At 39.6% G+C, this 21,251-nt stretch overlaps 1 protein-coding gene across 1 annotated transcript in view; it reads left to right on the top strand.

The window, feature by feature from the left end:
* The window catches only part of ERBB4 (erb-b2 receptor tyrosine kinase 4), a 1,174,475-nt gene that overhangs the window by 38,520 nt on the left and 1,114,704 nt on the right, over positions 1-21,251 (top strand). The window contains exon 2 of the mRNA XM_082466966.1: positions 8,577-9,718. Coding sequence (XP_082323092.1) covers positions 9,637-9,718 — 82 coding nt within the window. The 5' untranslated portion in view covers positions 8,577-9,636. The remainder of the gene's footprint in view (positions 1-8,576; positions 9,719-21,251) is intronic.

Genomic DNA, 21,251 nt, shown 5'->3' with positions numbered 1-21,251 from the left:
TACCAAAGATTGTGCAGGAAGCTTTTTATTTATCACATTTAAGCCTCATAAATCCCTGGGAGGTAGATATCATGGGGTTCAGAGGATTTATTGGGCTTGCCAGTAAATAAAATCCTGGGGCAAAAACCTTTTAGGTCCAGGACTCTTTATTATACCACCATAATACCAACATGATTCCAGATGTCACTCATGGATTATGTACAACTATTAGGGGTCGTATTTAATACATGGGTCATCAGACCAGTTTTGTACAAAATGAGCATTGAGCACATATCATCAGCTCTTGTTTTACAGCTTTTGATTTTGTAGAATATTTTTCATAGAATTGGTGTCTAATTCATTGTAGGGAAGCTTTCTAGTGTATCAAGGTTATAGGTAATGGAGTCAACATGAGAATACACAGTAGACAGTTAATAGGTATCCTAAATTGATGTTATTAAGGGGTGTTGGAGAGATTGCCAGTATTAAGTAGTCATCAGAGTCAAATCTCATGACTTAGACTTGATCCAGGGTTGCTCTGGAAACAAAGGCATTTGATTTGCTTTTCCTAGTAAATTCCTTTGCTTAGGCTAAATACATCTGAAGCATTTAGTACTGTTCACCCAAACTTCCCATGACACTTTAATCATGGAAACAATTATCTAGCCACTGGATGCCACTGTTGCTCAACCAGAAGTCACAAAATGGGAATTCCTGTGGCAATATAATATTAGCCAGTTAAAGATCATTACTGGTATTATTGATGGTGGATTTATGCTTTTAAGCTATTTTTCCTGATGAATGTAATCTCTCTCCAAGAGTTCACTTGCTGGGGGCAAGTAAAGTTGAGAAAATATGTAAATAAATGGTTACCAATGAATTTTTTGCTTTCAACTGCTCTGCTATAAAAATACTTTTTCTTTTTTTTTTTTTTTTCTGCTTAGTGTACTGTAGCTGACAGTCTCCATTAGTTATCAGCTAATGTTGCAGAGTAAGACTATACAAGGTGTCATGGCCTTAAGCGATTGGAAGGGCCTCTTCATCCTCACAAAGACCCTGGGGTGGAAATAGTTTGCATGAACAGACACGGAATATTATTCAGACTCACCAAGCACTGCATTGCAGATTGAGGGAGTTACACAGCTTTTCCATTTATACTAGGAACAAATAAATTAAAAATCACTGTATTGTGTACCTTTAAAAAGCAACATAAAAATTGTGTGTGTTTGAAAAGATCAGACAAGGTTTGGGAGTAAAAAGCTGAAGTAATAAATAAACATGAGGTCAGTTTAGGAACAACCATAATTGCTTTGTATGACAAGATTTGCATAGCAAACACTTCTGATTAATGTACAGTGAAGGCCACAGGAGTGGGAACCAACCTCAGTATCTTTTTGGAATCTGTGCCTTCCAATCTTGAAGGTATAGTTTTAGCCAGCACAATTAGTCATTGTTCACTGAAAGGCTGATAGAGCCATGGTTCCTATTTAAATATTTGAAATAATTATTTTTATCTTCCAGCTATGTTGATTTTATTTATGTGGTTAAAAAAAAATAAAAGTACCAATTTTATATTAGTGGTGAATTTCCATTCACTTCAAACATATTTAGAAAACAGGCAGGGGAGTTTCATCAGGATGACCCTTTTCAAGTCATAAATTTGAATATATAATATAATTGCGTATATGCATCAAATATTTCAGTTACCTAAGACATGTATTTTTTCTTATTATTTTAAAATATAATACCTTTATGTCTGCTTGTTGATTGCTTTTATAATTAACACTCTGCTATCATTGATATTTGCTGTCCTCACCTAGGGTGAAATGCAGTGCTCAGTACAGTAAAACTTCATTTTTATTTTCTTCCTTCCTCATTTAAAAATAAAAGTATAATTATATTCTTTCAAAAACATAATTTCTTGAGGGGGGAAAATGTGGGAAAGTGTAAAGGGAGGAGGTCATACCTCTAGAAATATTTAGTTTGGATTTTTTTTCTTTTTTTTTTTAATTAATTTTTATTGGAGTATAGTTGTTTTACATAGTTTGGAAGTTTTAAATGTTAGTGTCATACTAAACTGGGAAAAGGCAATAGAATATATGTTATTTCAGATAGTAGAATATAGTAGAAAGTACGGTTTTTCAGTTTATAGAAAAATCTGGGTGAAATAATGGATATATGCATATACATATATGTAAATATATGTAAGTGACTAACATATTCATTTCACAGCAAATACTAGAAGGCGAGGTTATACTTAAATATAATCATGTTAAGACAAAATGAAAATTAGTTTTGGATTTAGTAGTAAATACTGTCACTGATTCATGCTGTTTAAGTAGTATTCCGTGAGGGTTATGATTCAAAGGACATGATGACAGTATTCAGAGCAGTATTCTGAAAAGAAATACTAGAGCGACAGACAACATCTACAATGATCATTATATTTTTGGTATAATGCATTACATCTCCAGTGTGTTGGGGAGTTCCTAAATGGAGTGATAAGTAGATGCACTAAGACAAATAGTAATTCCATTTGTCTCAAAGTATTCATTTAACAAAGTCAAATTAAGTTGTATGAAGCAGGCCTCTCCTACCCTCTCACTCTATCCAATAGACAACAATAAATTATCACAATTGTTTTATTTTCTTCCAGTATTTATTAGACAAAGAACATTTTTCTCTATCAGTGTTTACCCTAAATGGCTACATAGAAAGAATGTGGAGACAGTATGCATGTAGTAGCTAAAATAAATATTATTACCTTATATCATAATACTTGTTAATATAATTTTATTGAAAATGTACATAAAATACACAAGTTTGTCAATAGCAAAACATTATACAGTATAAGCAAATATTAAAAGAAATATATAGTAGAATATTTCTTCATTCAACTATTTACAGAGTAATATATATTGTTTTTAAATTAGTTTTACTTTAAAAGTACGATAAATTAGGCTTGGGACTTCCCTGGCAGTCCAGTGGTTAAGACTCTGTGCTGCCACTGCAGTGGGTGCGGGTTCAATCCCTTGTCAGGGAACTAAGATCCCACATGCCAAGTGGCACGGCCAAAAAAAAAAAGTAAATTAGGCTCACGATGGAAAATTAGAAATGATCAGTATGTAATGTAATATGGCATTACATACTGTTAATACCATGATTTTAAATTGACTGTATATTTGAGAAGGTCTGTGTTGTTTAAAAATCATTTAATTAAATGTTCCCAATTATAGTTAGGTAAAAGTTTCATTGAACAAAAAATATTTCTCTAACTTTATATCGCTTTAGATTTTTTCCTTACTAAGATTATTTTTGTAAATGTAGATGTTCTTACTTCAGATTTGAAATATTGTCCAGCTTGACCTTTTCCCAACTAAACAGAACTTAATTGAATACTGCTATTTTGCACTGAATTTAATATTATCAGCTCTTGGAATATTTGTGTCTTTCTTAAGCCATACTGCTTTGATATAGTAGCACATTATTAATATGTTTGTTGTATTAGCAGTTTAAAGGGAATAGTTTGATGGGAATCAAACTATGTTCATGATTGGATTTCTTAAATGAAAATCTAAGACCTCAGAAGCAAAGATATACCAACCGGTGTTTGTTTTTTGAGAGTCTTTATGGACCTTAATGGCAAGTCAAAAGGGAAAACATTTGTAGATTGATCAATATAAATTAATAACTATCCTTCTGTAGAAAATACGTAAATACCAACACACATCCTTTTATTAGTGCTTTCTTCCTTGCCATCAAACGTGATGAAAAGTTTTTTTGCCATTTTTTTTTTTTTTTTTTTTGGGCTGCGCCGCACGGCTTGGAGGATCTTAGTTCCTCGACCAGGGATTGAACCCAGGCCCCGGCAGTGAAAGTGCTGAGTCCTAACCACTGGATCGCCAGGGACTTCTCTGCCATTCCTTTATTGTAATTTTTTTGCTACTGCTTTGTGAGATTCAATAATTCTGATAGCTTCTCTGCTGGGCCTTCTCTACTGGTGAATTGTAGTATATTAAATGTTTTGGAACATGGAATATCCTCTGTGTTATATAACCTGGGAACATAGAAAATTGTGATACATTCAGAGCTAGAACCAAGGAGAGAACCTACCAGATGTCTTGGGCCTCCTAACAGATTTTCAGAGGTAAGGAGAGGCTAGTGAAGGGTAGGTAACAAGAGAATTGGAGAATCCAAAAACGGAAAGGGAAACTTGTTATTCTGAGAGGTAATTGATTGGGCAAGGAGATACCAGGCTCTTAATGTGTTGAGAGAAAAAGACTCAACAAGTGTAGGACCCTTTCTAAACTATTAGGACCTTTTGTCTGAAGCTCTGAAGATTCGTCCATCCCTACACAAACCTGAGAAGAAAATACACGGTTTCTACATTATGACTTTAGTTGACTATTTGGCAGATGCTCAAGAAAAATTCTAAGAACTCTTTGTGACCTTAGAATAACATCCATTTTTGTGTGTATGGCAAATGTAACTTCAGATTCTTTTGAGAAATCTGTGTTTTAACCATAACATGGTTCAGCTCTTTGCCGAGTTAAGAATACAGAAGGAAGGAAATACAACATAAGAGGCTACCTGAAAAAGTAAATAACAAATTTTATCTTGGTTCAGATTTCAGGCCAGGTAGAATCATAGCCTTGATAAATAACCTCACTAAGTTAACTTATTTATAAATATATGAACATGCAAAAATAGAACTGTCCCTTTTCTTCTTAGATTTCAACTGGCAACTGTTATTGAAGGTTTACTTTGTTTTTAAGCTTACAAAGCAATAGAAAAAGCTATGCGGGACAGAGAACTTAGTTGAAGAAAATATGTAAAGCAGATACAAAACAGGAAAAGGCTTTACTAGGAAAATCATTTTTGCATAACTTCTTTGCAAAAGACGACTCTGTCCACAGGGCTGAAATTGTTTTGCAGTTTCAACCGCAAACCAAAAATGTCTGTAAAGACTTGGACAGACACTGATGAATGGACATAAGGGCAACACAGATTTGATTTATTTACATTCAGTCACTCCTCCTTAGCACTTGAAAAATTAAGGCTTAATCATGCACATAAAAGAAAACACTTACTAACCAAAACCAAAATATTCTTGGGGAGGTCCTTTTTGGATATTAAATTAACTAAAATAACAAAAAAACATTTCTTTAGTTAGTGTATATTTATGCATTTTAAAAATGTTTGAACTTTTGAAGATTTTTTTAGCTTTGTGACATTGAACTTCACCGAAATATCAGAGAATTTCAGAACTCTGAGGGTTAAGAGGAAAGATGTTATTTCAAGTGCTAGTTGATAAACAAAAACCAACCAAACAAAAGACACCAACACTGCATCTGTCATCTGCTTGCTCATCATAATACTGAAACTGATTGGTATCTGCCAAAATTTCTTGGCTGTTGGAATAGTAAAGATCCAGAGTTTTGAGCAGTTCACAGTAATATAGTAGTAAGGTTATTTGGATATTTTCCTAAGGTATTTTAAGATGTGGCTGTGTTGGTGCCCCAGATGAAGAAGTATGTATGGGTAAGTGGGGAAAAAAGGAAAGGATATAAGAAACAAATGAAGTCTGTGGAAATTATGACTTGCACTTAGTAGGTGTCAGTAAATCATATACTCATGAAGTCTTAGATTTGGACATAACAATCCCTTCCTTTAGATGAGGCAAAGGGCTCAAGTCTATGAAGTGAGTTGTTTGTGATCACCAGGTAACTTAGAAAGATGTTGAGGAAGATGACTATGGCCAGGGAGGGAAATTAGAATCCTATATTTATTTTTAAATGTTCAGAAGAAGAAAATGAATTATGATAGGGTCTTGTTTTCTTTTCTTAGTTGATATTTGTCCCAAATTTATATTTATGGCCAATAGCAAAATGCCTAAAGGAGCAAACTCTAATCTTACCATTAGGTAAGTCTTAGAAACAAGCTGAAGATTGGAGTGAACCACAAAACTCTGGGACAAAGCTTGGTATCTACTTCAACACTGAACTCTGAGATCAATGTGTTCCTTTCTCCTACCAGTAGTATTCTGCCACTCATGATGTCAAGAGTCTCCTTGAACTCTATCACTAATGGAAGAAATGAAGTGAAGAAGAGGATATGGGGGAGCAGCAAAGGCCAAAGGAATTTCTCTTTTGGGGTTATGACTTAAGCCAAGGGAAATCATGAGAAACTGGGAAGGGAAACTGAACAGTATGGGCCTTATCAAGATACCTTCTTCAAGCGGCATGATGGCCTATATGATCTCACACAAGTTAGAGAAGTTCTTTTACCATTTCATGCTGTTGAGGCTTCAGGTAACAAAATTGAACTAGCTCAAGGAAAAGGGGGATTTGAACAACAAAACCACAGGAAGAGCTTGAATATTCTCCACACCTACCTGACCTTTTGCCCCTTTCAAATGGCAACTTCATTCTTTCTCACTGCAGACTGGTCATCCCTACACAGAAAGAAATATAGAGAGGCCAGCTCTGGACTTTTGTATCTCAAAAGCTACCAGGGAATGACTGAATACAAATTCTTTCTTCCCCTTGCAGAAAAATCTCAGGGAAGAGATTCCGTGGGAGTGACTATCTCTCATCTGATCAGTAGTGACCAAGGCATTTTGACTGGTCTTACTTGGTATTCTGAGTGGTCCAACTTAGAATGACTCAGTTGAGATGGGGAGCAAATGAAAGCAGACATAGAAAGAATTAATTCTTGACTCTAGCTCATGGCTTCTACTTTCTCACTCTTCCAGTGTGCCCACACAGGGTACCACCTTCCTGTCTAAATCTCTGGGGTCTCATATTCAAATTATTTGAGCTAGACTCTGAGTACACCAGTCACCGTTGAGTAGGATGCTTTTGTTGAGTAGGGCTTTCATGCCAATTCATTTTATAGGCTGGTGGTCAGATACCCAACTTTGGCCAGGTATCAATCATTGTTTCAATCAGTTAGAACCAGGAAAATGGGATCTAGGCAGAACAAATTTAGAATTACAAGCAAATCATGGGTGTGTCAGGTAATGTAATTGGTGGATACCTTGTATAGGCTGTCTAGCACCTAAAAAAATATAGACCAATTTTTAATCAATGAATATTAATTGAAATCTCTCTTTTGCCAAGAATTATTTTAGATGTGTGATTGAAACCAAGGTGTACAGGAGAGTGCCTGCCACAAAAGAGCTATAAAATTGATGGGGGAGTAAAAACTATCACAGTGGACACAAGTAGAAAAAAACCTTAACATATCCATAGTATTTAATTTTTCCCTCGATTTAAGCTAAAATACACAATCTATTTCTTCACTTCTTACAAAATAATTGTTATCAGAAACAAGACTATTCTAATACATAAATTTAAACTTTTCCAAAAGCAATACTTAAAAAAAAATCACTTAAGTTGCTTTTCTGGGGACAGATGGAAATTTTACAAAGAAGTAGCTTTCATGGAAGAGAGGTGTTTGAGAGTCATCATAAAAAAACAGAAGGGGATTTAAGGAAAGGGGAGTGAAAAGAGATTGAATGAAAGAAAAAACAGGGGGGAGGGTGATAAAAGATAGCGTAGATAATCCCAAAGAACAGTGTGCACACTTCTGCTGCAATCAGTACCACTCTGGTTAAGTCACTGTCACCTGCTCTAGGCTTAGTTTTTCCTGGCCCTACGCTGCTCTGGGTAAAGCAGCATGCTCAGCTTGTTTGGCCTGCTCTCTGTGCCTGTTACTTGCCTAAGAAGGGGAAGGCTTCAGGCCTCTGGGATGAAGCTGCGGTTTCTCTCTGTTCTAGCTCCATGGAAATTCTTAAGGGACAAGGCTATAGATAAAAGATGTGGGGGAGGAATAGGAAGGTCTCAGATGATGAGTGAGGAGGCAGGGTGGCTTAATTTTTAAGCTCCCCTGATACTTTTTATTTATGTATTTGCTGTTTCTAGAGAAACTGAAAAAGGAAAAGAATTCATACATAGAACGCCTGTGCAAATAGCAAACCAATAACCTCCCCTCCTACCCTCAGAAGGTTCTGGCCTCCGTCCAGGGTACAGTTTCAGAGCTGTAAAAAGCAAGGGATATTGTACAATGATATGACCCAATCCCAGATATTTAAGTCCAGAAACTCCTGTAGCTAGCAATGACCTCTGGGGGTTGGGGAGTGTGAACTGGCTGAGTGAGAACATGGAAGGGGACTAAAGCCGGGTCCACTGTAGAAAAAACCTAATCATGTGAGGTTGGTTATGTCCTAACATTGCCTTCTTAAGTTATTTCAGACGGAACAGCTCAGGCCTGGGACCATTTCTAGCCTTTAGAACCAAATTTGTAGCTTTGGACTAGAATCTGCTTCATGGGAATGAACCCCAAACCACGTTGTTCTAGAGTCCAAGGGAAAGAGGAAATGACCCGTAAAGTCTAAAAATCTAAGGATGCAGCTCTACAGACGTGGAATTTTAGTTTGGTCAGTTTGGGAGGGTGGGAAGGGTGGGAGAGACTGTATAGCTGGGGAAAGACGGGTGCTTAGATTCCCTTCACACTACTTTCTGAGTGTGAAGCATGAGGAAGTAGGAAGGGGGGGTAGGTTTTATGACTGAAGCAGTGTTTTCTTCTATTTCTAGGGCAAGTCCTGTCTGTGGATGAGCACCGTGGTGACTTTCTTGTCTAAAAAAGAAAAAAAATCTTTTCTGTAAGCACGTCTGCGCACTCCGCGGGCCAGCTGTCCGGAGGGCCTCTGTTTCAGTCCGTGGCCTCGGGTGAGCCTATTAAATCCAGCTTTCCCCGCCCCACCACCAGGCTCCCGCTCCCGGACAGGTGTTTTCCCAACTCCCGAGGCCCAAGATTTTGGGGAGTGGCTGAACCAATAAGATTTCCCTTTGGGGGAGAAGGCGTGGCTAGTTGGGTCGGATTGGGGGCGGGGTTTGCGCGGCTGAGCCGAGCCAGCCTGATTGCGTGGAGGGTTGTTTTACTCACCGCCCCCCCCCCTCCGCGCACCGTTTTTTTTTCTTTTTCTCCCCCCCTCCCGGACCGAGTCTTATTAATTTCTCTGTGGGGCTGCAGCTGGAGACGGCGGAGCGTTGGAAATGACGCTCGGAGCTTTAATTACAGCAGCCGCCGGACAAGTGTGAGGAAAGCTGACAGGAAAAAAGGACAGGATCGGGTGAAGCAAGCAGCTTCTCCCCGCCACCCCTCCCTTTCCTCCCAATTTGGACTGGAGGTGCGAGGAAACTGAAAAGGGAGCCGAACAGAGTCCGGCTGGGGGGAGAGGCCGGAAAGCTACCGCCTGTTTGCAATCAACTTTTTTTGGAAACCCTTTTCCGAACCCTTGCTTTTTATTGTTGACCAACCAGGGAGAGAGAGCGAGAAAGTGAGGAGGGAGCGAGAAAGCGGAGGCTCACCCGGGGAAATAGCTGTCCGGCCCGACCAGGAGCACCACGCGCACACACTCGAGCCCACTCCCACCCGCGCGCACGCTCACGCGCACCCTCTGACCCCGCTCCGCCGGGCCCCGGCCCCGCGGGCGCGGACTGGGTCGCCCGCGCTCGGAGCCGGTGCCCCGCGCGCGCCAGTCCCCCTCGCGCCTTCACGCGCGCCCGGCTGAGGGATCTCCTCCGTGTGCCCGAAAGGGGATATGCCATTTGGACATGTAATTATCAGCACGGGATCTGAGACTTCCAAAAAATGAAGCTGGCGACAGGACTGTGGGTCTGGGTGAGCCTTCTCGTGGCGGCGGGGACCGTCCAGCCCAGCGCTTCTCAGTCAGGTGGGTCGCGGTCCTTCTCGCGCTCCCGCGGTTGACCCTGCGGCCGCCGGCAGAGCTGTGCCGGGTGGCTTCGTCGCCCCCTTCGCCCAGCCGGAGACACGCTCGCTCCGGGGCGTGGAGGGATCACTCCATCCGCGCCTCTTCCTTGGGTTTCGTGCGACTCTCTTTCTGTCCCCAAACTTACCCTCTGCGTGTGCCTGTGTTTAATTATCGTGAAAAATCAGTCTGCGCCCCTTTTCTCTCTCTCTCTCTCTCACCCGCTTCTTTCTCGCGCGTTTTCTGTGAGCCTCCCTAAGCGGGATCCCTTCTGGTGGCGCCCGCTGTGCAGGACGTGGGAGACCCAAAGCCGGAGTCAGGGGAGACGCTCCTCTCCGGGTCCGGGCCCCCCGAGGGAAGAAGCCTCGGAGAAGCGCTCCCCGCCCGGGGCCGGGGAAAGACGGGGGTCCCGAGGCGGTGGCAGCTGGGCTCCGCTGAGTGGGAGGGCTGTGGAGAGAGCGGCTCCGAGAGAGCGGGCTTTGCACCTGCGTGTGCTGCCCGCGGCCGCTGCGCCCTCGGCCGCCCGAGCCTGCGGGGTCAGACCTGCCCTGAGCCCAGCCTGGGAGCCGGAGCGCGGCGGGAGGACGCGCCTCGGCCCGGGGGCCCACAACGCTAGGCCTCTTCGGCCAGCGTGCCCAGCCGTCGCCCCCATTGACTAGAGGGGCGCTTCCTTGCCTGCCTGCCTGACCGCTTTAAAAAAAAAAAAAAAAAAATGGCTTGACATACTTAAGCCGGGAGCCTGGCCTTCCCGTCGGTTTCTGAGTTTGGCTCCAGGAAGAGTTCTTCCTGTAGTTCAACTTGCTATTGGCCGGAGTCCCTCCAACTTCTGTTTACTGCCGGGCGCGGCTGCCGAGCCGACCCGTCACGCGAATTGAACCCGAGGCGGGCGCGGCTGCGCTGGGTGCGCGACAACTGTCGGCCGGAGAGCTCGCGCCCCGGTGCCCCCGCCCGGCAGGAGGCTCACTGACCCGGGAGAGGCAGCGCGGCGCGGTCGGCGCGCCGCGGCCCGCAGGGCCAGTGACAGCACCTGCAGGGCGAGGGAGCTCAAAGTTTCTGACACTTGAGTTTCTTGGGGATGAAAGTGGGACAGGAAAGGGTTGAGAGAAACGGGTGACTGACGCGGCCAAGGGGGGCCTTTTGGAGAGCCGGGGAGATTTCCGGAACCATCCGGGGCTGGTCGCGGGAGCGTGGGAGGCAGCTAGAGAAGATAAAGCCCACGGGAGTGGCGAGAGGGAGAGCTTCAGGCCCCCGGAGGGTGTCCTTCTGACCTCACCAAGAAAACAGCGCGCTGTAGTTTTCCCGCTCCGCCCCCGCCGCCTCCCCCTCCTCGCCTAGTAAATAACAAGTTACAATCCTCGAGCCTCTCAAAATGACCTTCGAATGGCACAGTGTGCGCCGTTTGTACTGGACGTTTGCACCCTCCCAATTATTCCGAAATTCTTCATGCATACCAGGTCCCGAGCTCCAGCCACCTCCGGAATTACACCAACACGGATTTGAGATTCCAAGCGGCCTCTTAGATACATCCCTTTTTTATCTCCCTCCCCACTCCGAGTACCTTCATATTTCCCCTCAATGGGTTGATTATGCACATTGACCCATTCAAAAGCAGTTGCGACTGACACGCAAGCTTAGCCGAGAGGAATTTCTGCAAGGAGACCTACTGGGGGCCGTCTGGTGCAGCCTCAGCCGCTGGGGGACCCGGCTCCGAGTCCGCAGCAATTTGGTATTAACTGTGCGGCTCGGGGTTGAGCTATGCCGAAAAGCCCTTTTCAGAATTTCTGCAAGGAATGTAATCCAAATTAGTTCTGCAGCTGTCCTCTTCCCCGTCTCAGGCGACACCGGCTCGCGCCCTCGCTGGTCGCTTCTCGCTTCCCCGCGTGAATTGTCAGGCCCACAAGTGAGCCCATTTAGTGCGCGAGGATTAGCGTGCCATTGTTGTTCCGTGTCTGACTCTGTACTTGAAATTCTGGGGGCACAAAGGCGAGCCTCCCTTGTTCGAAACACAAAGTGATCTAGATGAAAGGGCCGCACAAAGAAAAGCTCTCGGGTGCATCCCTGGTGTAATTGCAACACGCACGCTAAGGTGATCCACTGGAAACTGCAAATGCCCCCGGGACTTCTTTTTTTGTTCTTCCCCACCCCCGCCCTGCCGCACCTGGCAGGGAAAGTTCAGCTGGTTTTAATGTAGTGCTTTTAGAAAACCAACTTACATTCTGGGGTATGAGTGAGGCTCTGCGTGTGTTCGTGGCTACGTACCTATGGCTGTATGTTCCCAAGTAAATACATATTGCGTGTCTCCCCTCTCGCGGTTAGCAGTCAGTAGCAGTTTGGAGGAGTTTGTTTTGGTCCAAACGAGAAATTAAGTGCGGATAAGTAAACTAAGCTGCCAGAGGGCGACAAGATGTTGAGTGAATTGCTTTTAGATGAAACAAATTAAGGAAACGAGGGAAGACAATCTGCTTCTCGCATTATTAGACACGCTTGGAGTTCAGGGGAAAGTGGCATATTTTTGAAATGCTAATTTCTTAAGAAGCAGAAGGAATGCACCTTATTTACTGCTCTATGTGAACAGAATAAAAATATGGGAGGGGCAGGATTCTGTTGTGTAGATCTAAGATATTTATTAAAATAATTGTAACTGAAGAGGACCTGTTTTTATTTTTCCTCTTTTGCTTGGAAAAAAAAATCAACTTTAGAGAAGACAGTTTTTTTTTTTTGATAGTAATTCTGAAGGGCTTTGTCTCATTTCCAGTGATTTATTTTATCTAGAAATATTATAGTCAAAGGCCCTTTATGTGGCTGTTATAAAGCCTTTACCACCAAAAAGAATTCCAAAATTTCTGTCTTCCTGGTATGATGGAAAAATAATCAGTATCACCTTTGTGTTGAAGTACAATATATGTATGTAAATGTAGTAGTACTGAAGTGATGCCCTTACACACCTTAGTAGATATGAACAAGTTCAGTTCCCATTTTTTTATTTGCAAGTAAAATGCTTGCCTGCTTTTCATTCTATAAAAGAACATACATTTTTCCTATGTATTTAAGATATATCTCCAAAATTAGTTTTTTTTTTACATTTGAGAAGAAAAAGGTTAATAAAACTTAGTTAAATGATGAAAAGATGTTCAATATAATTAAAAAAAATCAGTTCTCTCCCTACATGTATTTACTGTAAGCACACCCATGGGTACAGTTTCCCTTTTTTTCTTTCAATTTTGAAATTCTTATATATGTAAAAAGAGCCTTTTTAGACTAAGGTATAATTTTTTTTCTTCAGAATGCTTCCAAATAAATTTATACGTATTGTGACTGCAGATCACTTGAATATACTATAATGTGGACTGATATGATAAAATTGAATGACTCTGGTTGTGTCATGATTCCTTGATTTCTGATTTTTTTCTCTCAAAACAAACTCCTTTTTTTTTTTAATCATACATGCATAGAAAGTCAAATTTTTTGAAAATCAAGGTACTTACTCCTTTATATGTATAATTTTCATTTAGTCACTGAATATGTGTCTTAATTAAGAAATTGCATTAGAATATTTACCAGGGCATGCCCTTCATGGAAGATTTACGTATTTTTTGCTCTAACCTGAGAACACTAAGTTTGCATTGGCTGATTTTTGGAGTTTGCATTCATTTGAGGAAAAATCATATTTTCTCCTTAAAGTGGATTCAAATATCTAGTATTCATGAGCTTTCATCCCTTTGGTTCTTAAATAGAAGTTCTATTTATCATCTGTCTTATGCATTTACCTTTTCCATTACTATAGATTCCTTTTTACGTCTTATTATTTATTGAGTTTACACATATGAATATATGTTTTCCACATCATCACTAAGGATATTCTTTTTGTGTGTGCCTTTCCCAGCAACCTGCCACTCAGGCACTGCAGGAGTCCTCTGAGCCAGTTTTCATTCTTTCTTTCTGATAAATCTGATATGGCTGGTTGGCTGGACAATCGCAAGCCATTCCATTGCTCAGATTTATTCCTGAAAGAAAATAAAAAGGCATCGATCCAAGATCACTAGCACATCTCAAAAACCCTGACTCCAAGGCCAAATCTTTCTACAGAGAAGTCCCCTTTTCCCTTTCTCTCTCCCTCTTTTGCCCTCTTGACGAAAGAAGGGAGGTAGACTGCTGCCATTTAAGATGCTAGGGATGCAAGGAAATGTGCTCTATCTAAATATGCTCTGAAGCCTTGTGATTAGAGCCACCTTGAGATTAATGACTATGTAAGGTGCACATTTTAGAAAACAAATTGAATTAGTGTGTCTTAAACATGGCGGTGCTTTAAAGTGGTATCGTTTTCAGTATTATTTCAATCCAGTTATTTAAAAAATTTAGCATATATTAACAATAGCAACAAGTTTTTGCTTTATTTTACGGTGTCCTGCTGCTGTTGGATATCCATGTGTAAATTGTAAGTGCCTCTAACATAAAGGAAGCAAATGATCAAAAAAGATGTTCTCTTACCTGCAGACTTTTTGGCACTTGCTGTTTGATTTCACCCCTTTAAGAGATACTGCTTTATAGGGTGAGATGTTAATATTTACCTTGAAATTAGCTTATGAATGTTTAAGACTATAGCTGTTCTACAAAAGTTAATTTTCAAGCATATTCCACTGTTATCTTTGACAGTGATCTACTGAGTATGGTTGCAGGGCAGAATTTAATCAAATTATAAACTTTTCTCCAGGTTATATCATTTTAGAAATGTTCTACTATGTTACATTTGACCATATGGAACCAAATTGCGTCTTTATCTAGTACTCATTTCCTGAATTAATATAAATATTAGACAGTTAAAGTAAAACCTTACTTTTCATGCCTTCTAGTATTCCTACTGACTGAAATTTACAGTTTATAATGACAAATAATCCCTCAATTTTATTTTATTTTTTTAAATAGAAAAGATCTTAGATCAGTGTTTCCTGAAACTGTAGCTTTTCTACGTAATTTGAAGGAGATTTTGCCTACCTATTGTGTGACTAAGTGTGACACAGGACATAGCCAGGTGGTTCAAATCAGGATTTCTGTATTGTAGGGACATCGTTCCTCCAGTTTCTTTTTAATACCTTGAGCAACTCACTCCATGTCTTTGTGACTTGGCTTGCATGCCTGAGGGGGAAATGCATGTAATGCATTCTCTATTTCTCCACTGTATAGCCCTTTTCTGAAAAATGGCTTTAAAGCCTTCTGTGATATTGAGATACATCCCAGTAATGAGTTAGTTGATATATTTAAAACATGAACACATATGTTAATAAACATAATGTAAGCTCTCTAACAGACCATTGCTGTCAGAAGAGCACCTGCCTAAAGGAAATAAAGAGATTATTAAGTCTAAAGAATTTGTATTTGAAGGCCATTTCCCCAAAATACTACTTTTCAGAATTGCTCTATGGTCTCTTTAGATTTTGTCTTATTTGGCTTTTTCCGAGTTGTTGATAATTCTGACATGTTTATTAAATAGATTGACCTATTTTCCAATGCTTTAATCAAAGCTTTAAAGCCACTTTCTTGTTGTAATATTTGATACTTCAACTGGTGCTTTCTATTTGTACTAATTTTTCAAGAGGGAAGAGAACTGTCTCACTTTTATAACATAGAGGTGAAATATATGGTATTTGGGGTCCTAATTCTAAAGTGCTTTTTTGAACAGGTAGTAATTGTTTTATAGTTATTTTCATTTTAAATACGTGATTGCTTTGCAGGCCTGTTGCTTGGCACAACTCCAGGGGGCGGCAGCCACATAGAATTTAATGGGAATGGTGCACGCCTGAGCTATCAGTAGTGCAGCAGCAGCCCTGCTGTTGTGGAATGCTACAGAATAAAGCAGCAGAATAGAAATTAGGAGAATTAGATTCTGGTCATACAATCATTGTCTCTGTGATCTTAGGTTAGACTTCTTGCTTTGTGTCTCAATTTCCTCATCTCTATCAGTATAGCTGAAAGTAATACTTAAACAGTTAACATCTTGAATGTTTTTAATGATTCAGCTAGACAGAAAAAGAATAGACTTTTTAGAAAAAAGAAATGCATTGGTTTTCAATTATTTTTATAAAGGAACCTCTTTTTTTTCCAAGTGAATTTATGTGTGTAACCCTGGTATCTAACACAGGTAAAAGGGTGAAAGGAGAAGTCTTTTGTTAAAGCTTCATCAGGAAGCCAGCTTTGTGCCCCCTGCCTTTGGCACTCTCCCACTTTTCTCCCACTCTGGTGTCTACTCTCCTGCGCTGGCTTTACAGAAATCTAGCACTATTTAAAAGCCACTCATCTAGTCCACACCTTTTATTTTCTAGCTGAGGAAACTGGGAGCCCAGAGAAGTTAGGTAATATAAATTAGTTGGCAGTTCCCAACACTCCTATCATTTTAACGTACACAGAAGTACTTGAAAAGTTGCAGACACTTAAAAAAAAAGAATAAAGTTTAAGGTTGGGTTATTTTTAAAGAGTATTGGAAGATTGAATGAAAACAAATGGATTGGAGCCATGGGCTTAATTATCAGACTGCGAAGTTCTTTTCAAGGGGAAGACTGTAGGATCATCATCTTTAGTTTATATTTAAGAATAATCATTGATTGCATTTATAACTTACAGCACCTTAAGATTAAAGAAATATAGCAAACTTTGTTAAGGTGTAGTTCTGTAAGATGATCTATTCACCTGGTAGTGCCTATTCTGGACATAGAATTTTGACCCTGAAAGTCAGGTAAGGGTTGCCGATGGTAGTATCTGTTTGTAACAGTGCCTTCAAGAGTTTCTTTTACCTGTGACTTTGTGAAGATGACCAATAAGTAGAGAATGGTTATTTCTTCATTCTGTATTAAGTAGTATGCATGCTTTAAGAAAATGGATTATAAAGGGTAAACAATGGGTTCTTCATGACCAGTTAGTTGCTTGGGATCCTTAACTAGCAAATCCATGGGAATACTTCAGATTGATCCAGGCCCATCCTTAGATGCAAGGTTCTTTATCTTAACCACTGATCTTGTTGGGTCCTCATCTTTCTTCAGGCCCTACTAGGATCACAGTTATTCTTTGCACAAGTGCATAAGCTAAGCTTTAAGTACTAAGACTTTATAAATTTACTTCTGTGGTGCATTTGCCTCCTTCTAGTTGGCTTCTGCAAGATGCTGCCTCTGGTCCTTGTGACTTTGAATGTTGTTGATTTAACCTTAACTCTCTCTGGTTGTCCCTGACTTCTCTAAAGCGCCAGAGGTTTCTCGGACATGATCAGCATTCTCATGGGGGATAGTGACAGAAGGGAGGTTTAAACCTGTTTTGGCAGGAAGAGTCACTTCCTGTTAGGAATTTGTGATAAAAATGGGTCCCCTTCTGTAAAACGTTAACATAGACACGAGGAAACGTCCTCTGCAGTATCATTAAACTTCTCCCTTGAGAGCTTGCTCAGGATCATTACTGTTAATCATGTTATTTCCAATATTGTGGGGGTTACTGAAGCATACTAAACACGAATAAGAATATATAAGACTCAGTTTCTCAATCCAGAGAGTTAAAGTAATAGGAATCAAGGCTCTATGAATGTTCTATATTTCATTTGGAACGTTGTCTAAAAGTGTTTAGAGAGAAGAAAATGAAAGGTGCAGTAAGCACTCCTTTATTTTCCAAAAAGATCAGACTTGTAAATAATAAATTTTACCTACCATATCTTTACTACTCTTCTGACCTTTACTTATGTCTAGTCCCATATGCACATGGGTTAGGTGGACATCCAAGTTTTAAGCTTTTAGGATACTAATGGGGATTGTAAACCTGCTCTCAAAAAATGTGTCTGCTGGTCTTCTGTGATGTGCTGAGGATATCTCATGGCTGGTTAGGACTGAAAAAATGACAACAGATTCTCTAGGTTCTATGACTATGTCTAGTATGGTTATAGCTTGAGTAATAAGTTATGCAATCCTCTATTTCAAGATGGGTCCCCATCACTAGCAGGGGATGCCTAATTGAAGTCATGGATGGCATTTTGCTTTAAGCAAACTCTCCTTTTACTAAAAACTTTTTTTGTCATTATTTCCTATTCTTCCCTGTAGGCTTAGAGGATATGAGAATATGAGATTTTTTTTTCTATGGGAACCTATGAAAACCAAATAAAAATAAAACAGAATAATATTTCTTTTAGACACACACTTTCATTTTTAAGAGTTCCTGTTGTCTGATCATTTTATCTAGAACTAGATCACTTAAACAAGTTTTTTTTTCCCCCGAAAGGAAATTTGATTGCATGGCTTATTAAAATCTATTCCCTAAGACTTTTGTTGACCTCATCAAGTCATTAAAAACTCAGAGCAGGCTACTGCAAGATCCTCTTTACTCATCCCCTTGTTCGATGTCCTTTTACCTCCAAGACTTCCTCTTGTCACTGCCAGATGACCATTGCTAATATAATACTTTTATTATCCTAGTTTCTATTCAGAAGCCTTCAATGGATTCCCATTGCAGAGTTCAAAGCCTGTTAAAATAGTCTTCAGTTTCCTTTTTGATCCAGTCTTAAGAGTTTCTTAAGATGTATTCTGTCTAAGAACCAGGCTGACCTAGTCAGTATTCCAGAGCCGTGCTTGCTGTCTTTCCTTTTGCTGACCCCTCTCCCTGGAATTCATGGCTCCCTTGGTTGCCCTCCCTGTCCAAACTGTTGAATCTTTCCAGTTCCGTATTAAATCATACCTCTTCATTAGATTTTCCTTCATTTGCTACCCTAATCTATAATCCTTATCTGTACCACCTATCTGCATTTAATCTTAAACCATTCTATAGTTTTAACTTTTTAAGAGCAAACATTTTTATCAAACCCTGCAGAGACTAATGAGGTGCCACATACATGGTAAGCTCTTTAAAAATATTTTTTTAAATGAAAGAATAACATACATTTGCTGAAACAATTTTAAGCTCATTCACGGATGGTTATTATTTATAATTAAACCATATAAGAGCACAAAGTAAGCTGTTCTAAAAACATAATTATAGAATTCCTAATAATAGATATTAGACATGTTTACCTTGGGAATTTCCTTAGTTGCTTTCTTGAGCTTCCTAGGGTATTTCTTTCAATGGAGTGTTTCCAAGAGTATATCATTTGTCCTCATTCCCATTTTTAGAGTCTGCTCATAATTTGGTACCAAGTATATTTGTTTTATTTTTGGTGAGTTAAAGATATATAAATACCATTCTTAAACATGTAACTGTCTTGTAGCATACTATTTTTATGTGACCATTACTTTGCTTTTCTTACTTATCTCTTATTTTAAAATTTTAATCAGTTTAAGCAGTAAACATGTACTGACCTATCAGTGTGTTTGAGGACTGTGTTAGGCACTGAGGAGGACATATAAGAAGCTCAAGATGCTAGATTTCCCCTTTCTTTTAAAGAAGGACAGATGAGACCAGTGAAACACAATATAAAAAAATATGTTATTAAGTGATTTTTCCGAACTCTTGGGAGGAATTTGCCTCCAGAGAAATGCTAATAAGGATTTCATGAAAAAAGGGTTCCAGACAGAATGTGGCATTTTCTATTCCGAGATGTATGTAATAACACAACTTTGTTAATACTAAGATTTCTCAGTATCTTAAAATAGACAACTAGATATATGCCTCCCATTTGAAAAGGATCCTATAAAAGAAATACTTGCAGCATAACTGTACTGAGAGGTGACTGGGATTCTCTTAGCTACTCTTTTAGATGATTCACCCTGCATTCTGAAAATTGGTGAAATGATTATAGTATTTATAGATTTTCCCTGGTCAGATTCTACCAGGGAAAATGCTCTTCCAGGCATTTCTTCTCAGGTTATCAGATTCCAAGAAACTGTCAACCTTTCTAGGTCACTGTGGTGCCCTAAGTGTACCTTAATTTATAACGTCCTGAAAGAGTTAATGTAACTTCACAACTTACCTAACAGTCTGCAGAGTAATCTATTAATGAGAAAATTGCATATGGAGACATTAGTACCTCTGTCTGAAAAATTTCTTAGAACTTTCCTGATTGTTTTTCCTTTAAGAATCCCTGAGAAGAAACTTTGAGTCAGGGATCATTGTTCCTACTTTGTAAACGAAGAAATAGAGATATAAAGAAGCAGTTTGTAAGGGTGAAGCCTGACTGGTGCATCCGTCGGTGCAGTTACATGTCTGCCGTGTTCTGAGCCAGCTGCCTCTGCCGTCTGCTGCTCCTCCTCTTTCATGCCTTCTCCAGCCACAGGAGCTAGTGACCCTCTGCAAGGCGTGGCTCCTCTACTCTACCTGCCCCACTGTGGGAGAAAAGGATGCTCAGCGCACCAAATCCTTCTGCCTTCAGGTCAACAGCTCTTTATACTTTCCCTGGAGCCATTTGAAGAAACTTATCCAATAAATCTATCATTCGAGGAGTCCTTCTTTGGATTACTCTGCATTTCTCCTCATCCTTTCTATTCTCCAGAGGTCTTTTTGTGCATGTGTGTGTGTGTGTGTGTGTGTGTGTGGTGTGTTGTATGTATTAAGGAAATCATCATATAAGCCTTGTCTTCTTGAGAAAACTTCAAAGCAGGGGCATTTCCAAGATGTTGGGACCTGCATTTATGCAGTTTGGGGAACCTCTTTAAAAAACGATACAGAAATAAAAATACAAATTAAGTACAGGTCCTTGGGAGGCACCAATGGAAGAGAGGGGCTCTGAAGCTGAAGCCTTTTACAAAAAAACTTTATGGTACTTCTGCCTATGTTTGAAAATTATACATTTTAAGAAGTCATATTATTTCTCATTTAGTGTGAATTTTGGGTGTCATTATATAATTTTTAATTTTTTTTCCTACTGCACGTAGCTAGCGTCTACTATTAATGTAGAAGAATGCATTGTTTCGAGAAAAAAAATGTCATAAAGAGTAAAATCACACTATAAAGCACTTCAGTATATCTTTGGATGAAATAATGTAGTCTGTAGAGATAATTTTCAAAATATTTCCACTCTGAATATGAACATGCCTCATCCAGGTATATATATATTTTCTTGATACCATGTTTTTTAAATGGGTCATGTAATGCTGTCTCTTATGCAATTCTGTAGTTCATAATGGTTGGTTTATAATGTTGTGATTTAAAAGAATCTTGTCACTTTTGGTATATAAAAACTATATTACTAAGGTCCTACCACTTGAAATACAGCTCATTGAATTTTTAATCATTTGTTATTTAGCACAGTTAAAAAAAAAAATCTATCTTTGACTTTTACCCTCTGACTATGTTAAATGTGACCATTTTAACTACAATAGACATTATTGGCTGTGAATGAAACAATGCATCTAAATTAAAATCAGTACTCAGCTCAGATATTTGGTAATATTTTAACTACTAATATATTAACACATTTAAGTAACAATAAAAGGATTAGTATTTCAAGTCACACTTTTACTGTGTAAATATATCAGCTAAACAGTTAATATTTCCCAGGTGTTTTAACTTCAAATTTAGCAGCCCCATTGTCCCTGGTGAT

The sequence above is a fragment of the Balaenoptera physalus genome, assembly GCF_965194825.1.
Source record: "Balaenoptera physalus genome assembly, chromosome: 6".
Classification (NCBI taxonomy): domain Eukaryota; kingdom Metazoa; phylum Chordata; class Mammalia; order Artiodactyla; family Balaenopteridae; genus Balaenoptera; species Balaenoptera physalus.
Note: the sequence above shows the minus strand (reverse complement) of the source record. Positions and strands in the feature narration are given on the sequence as shown.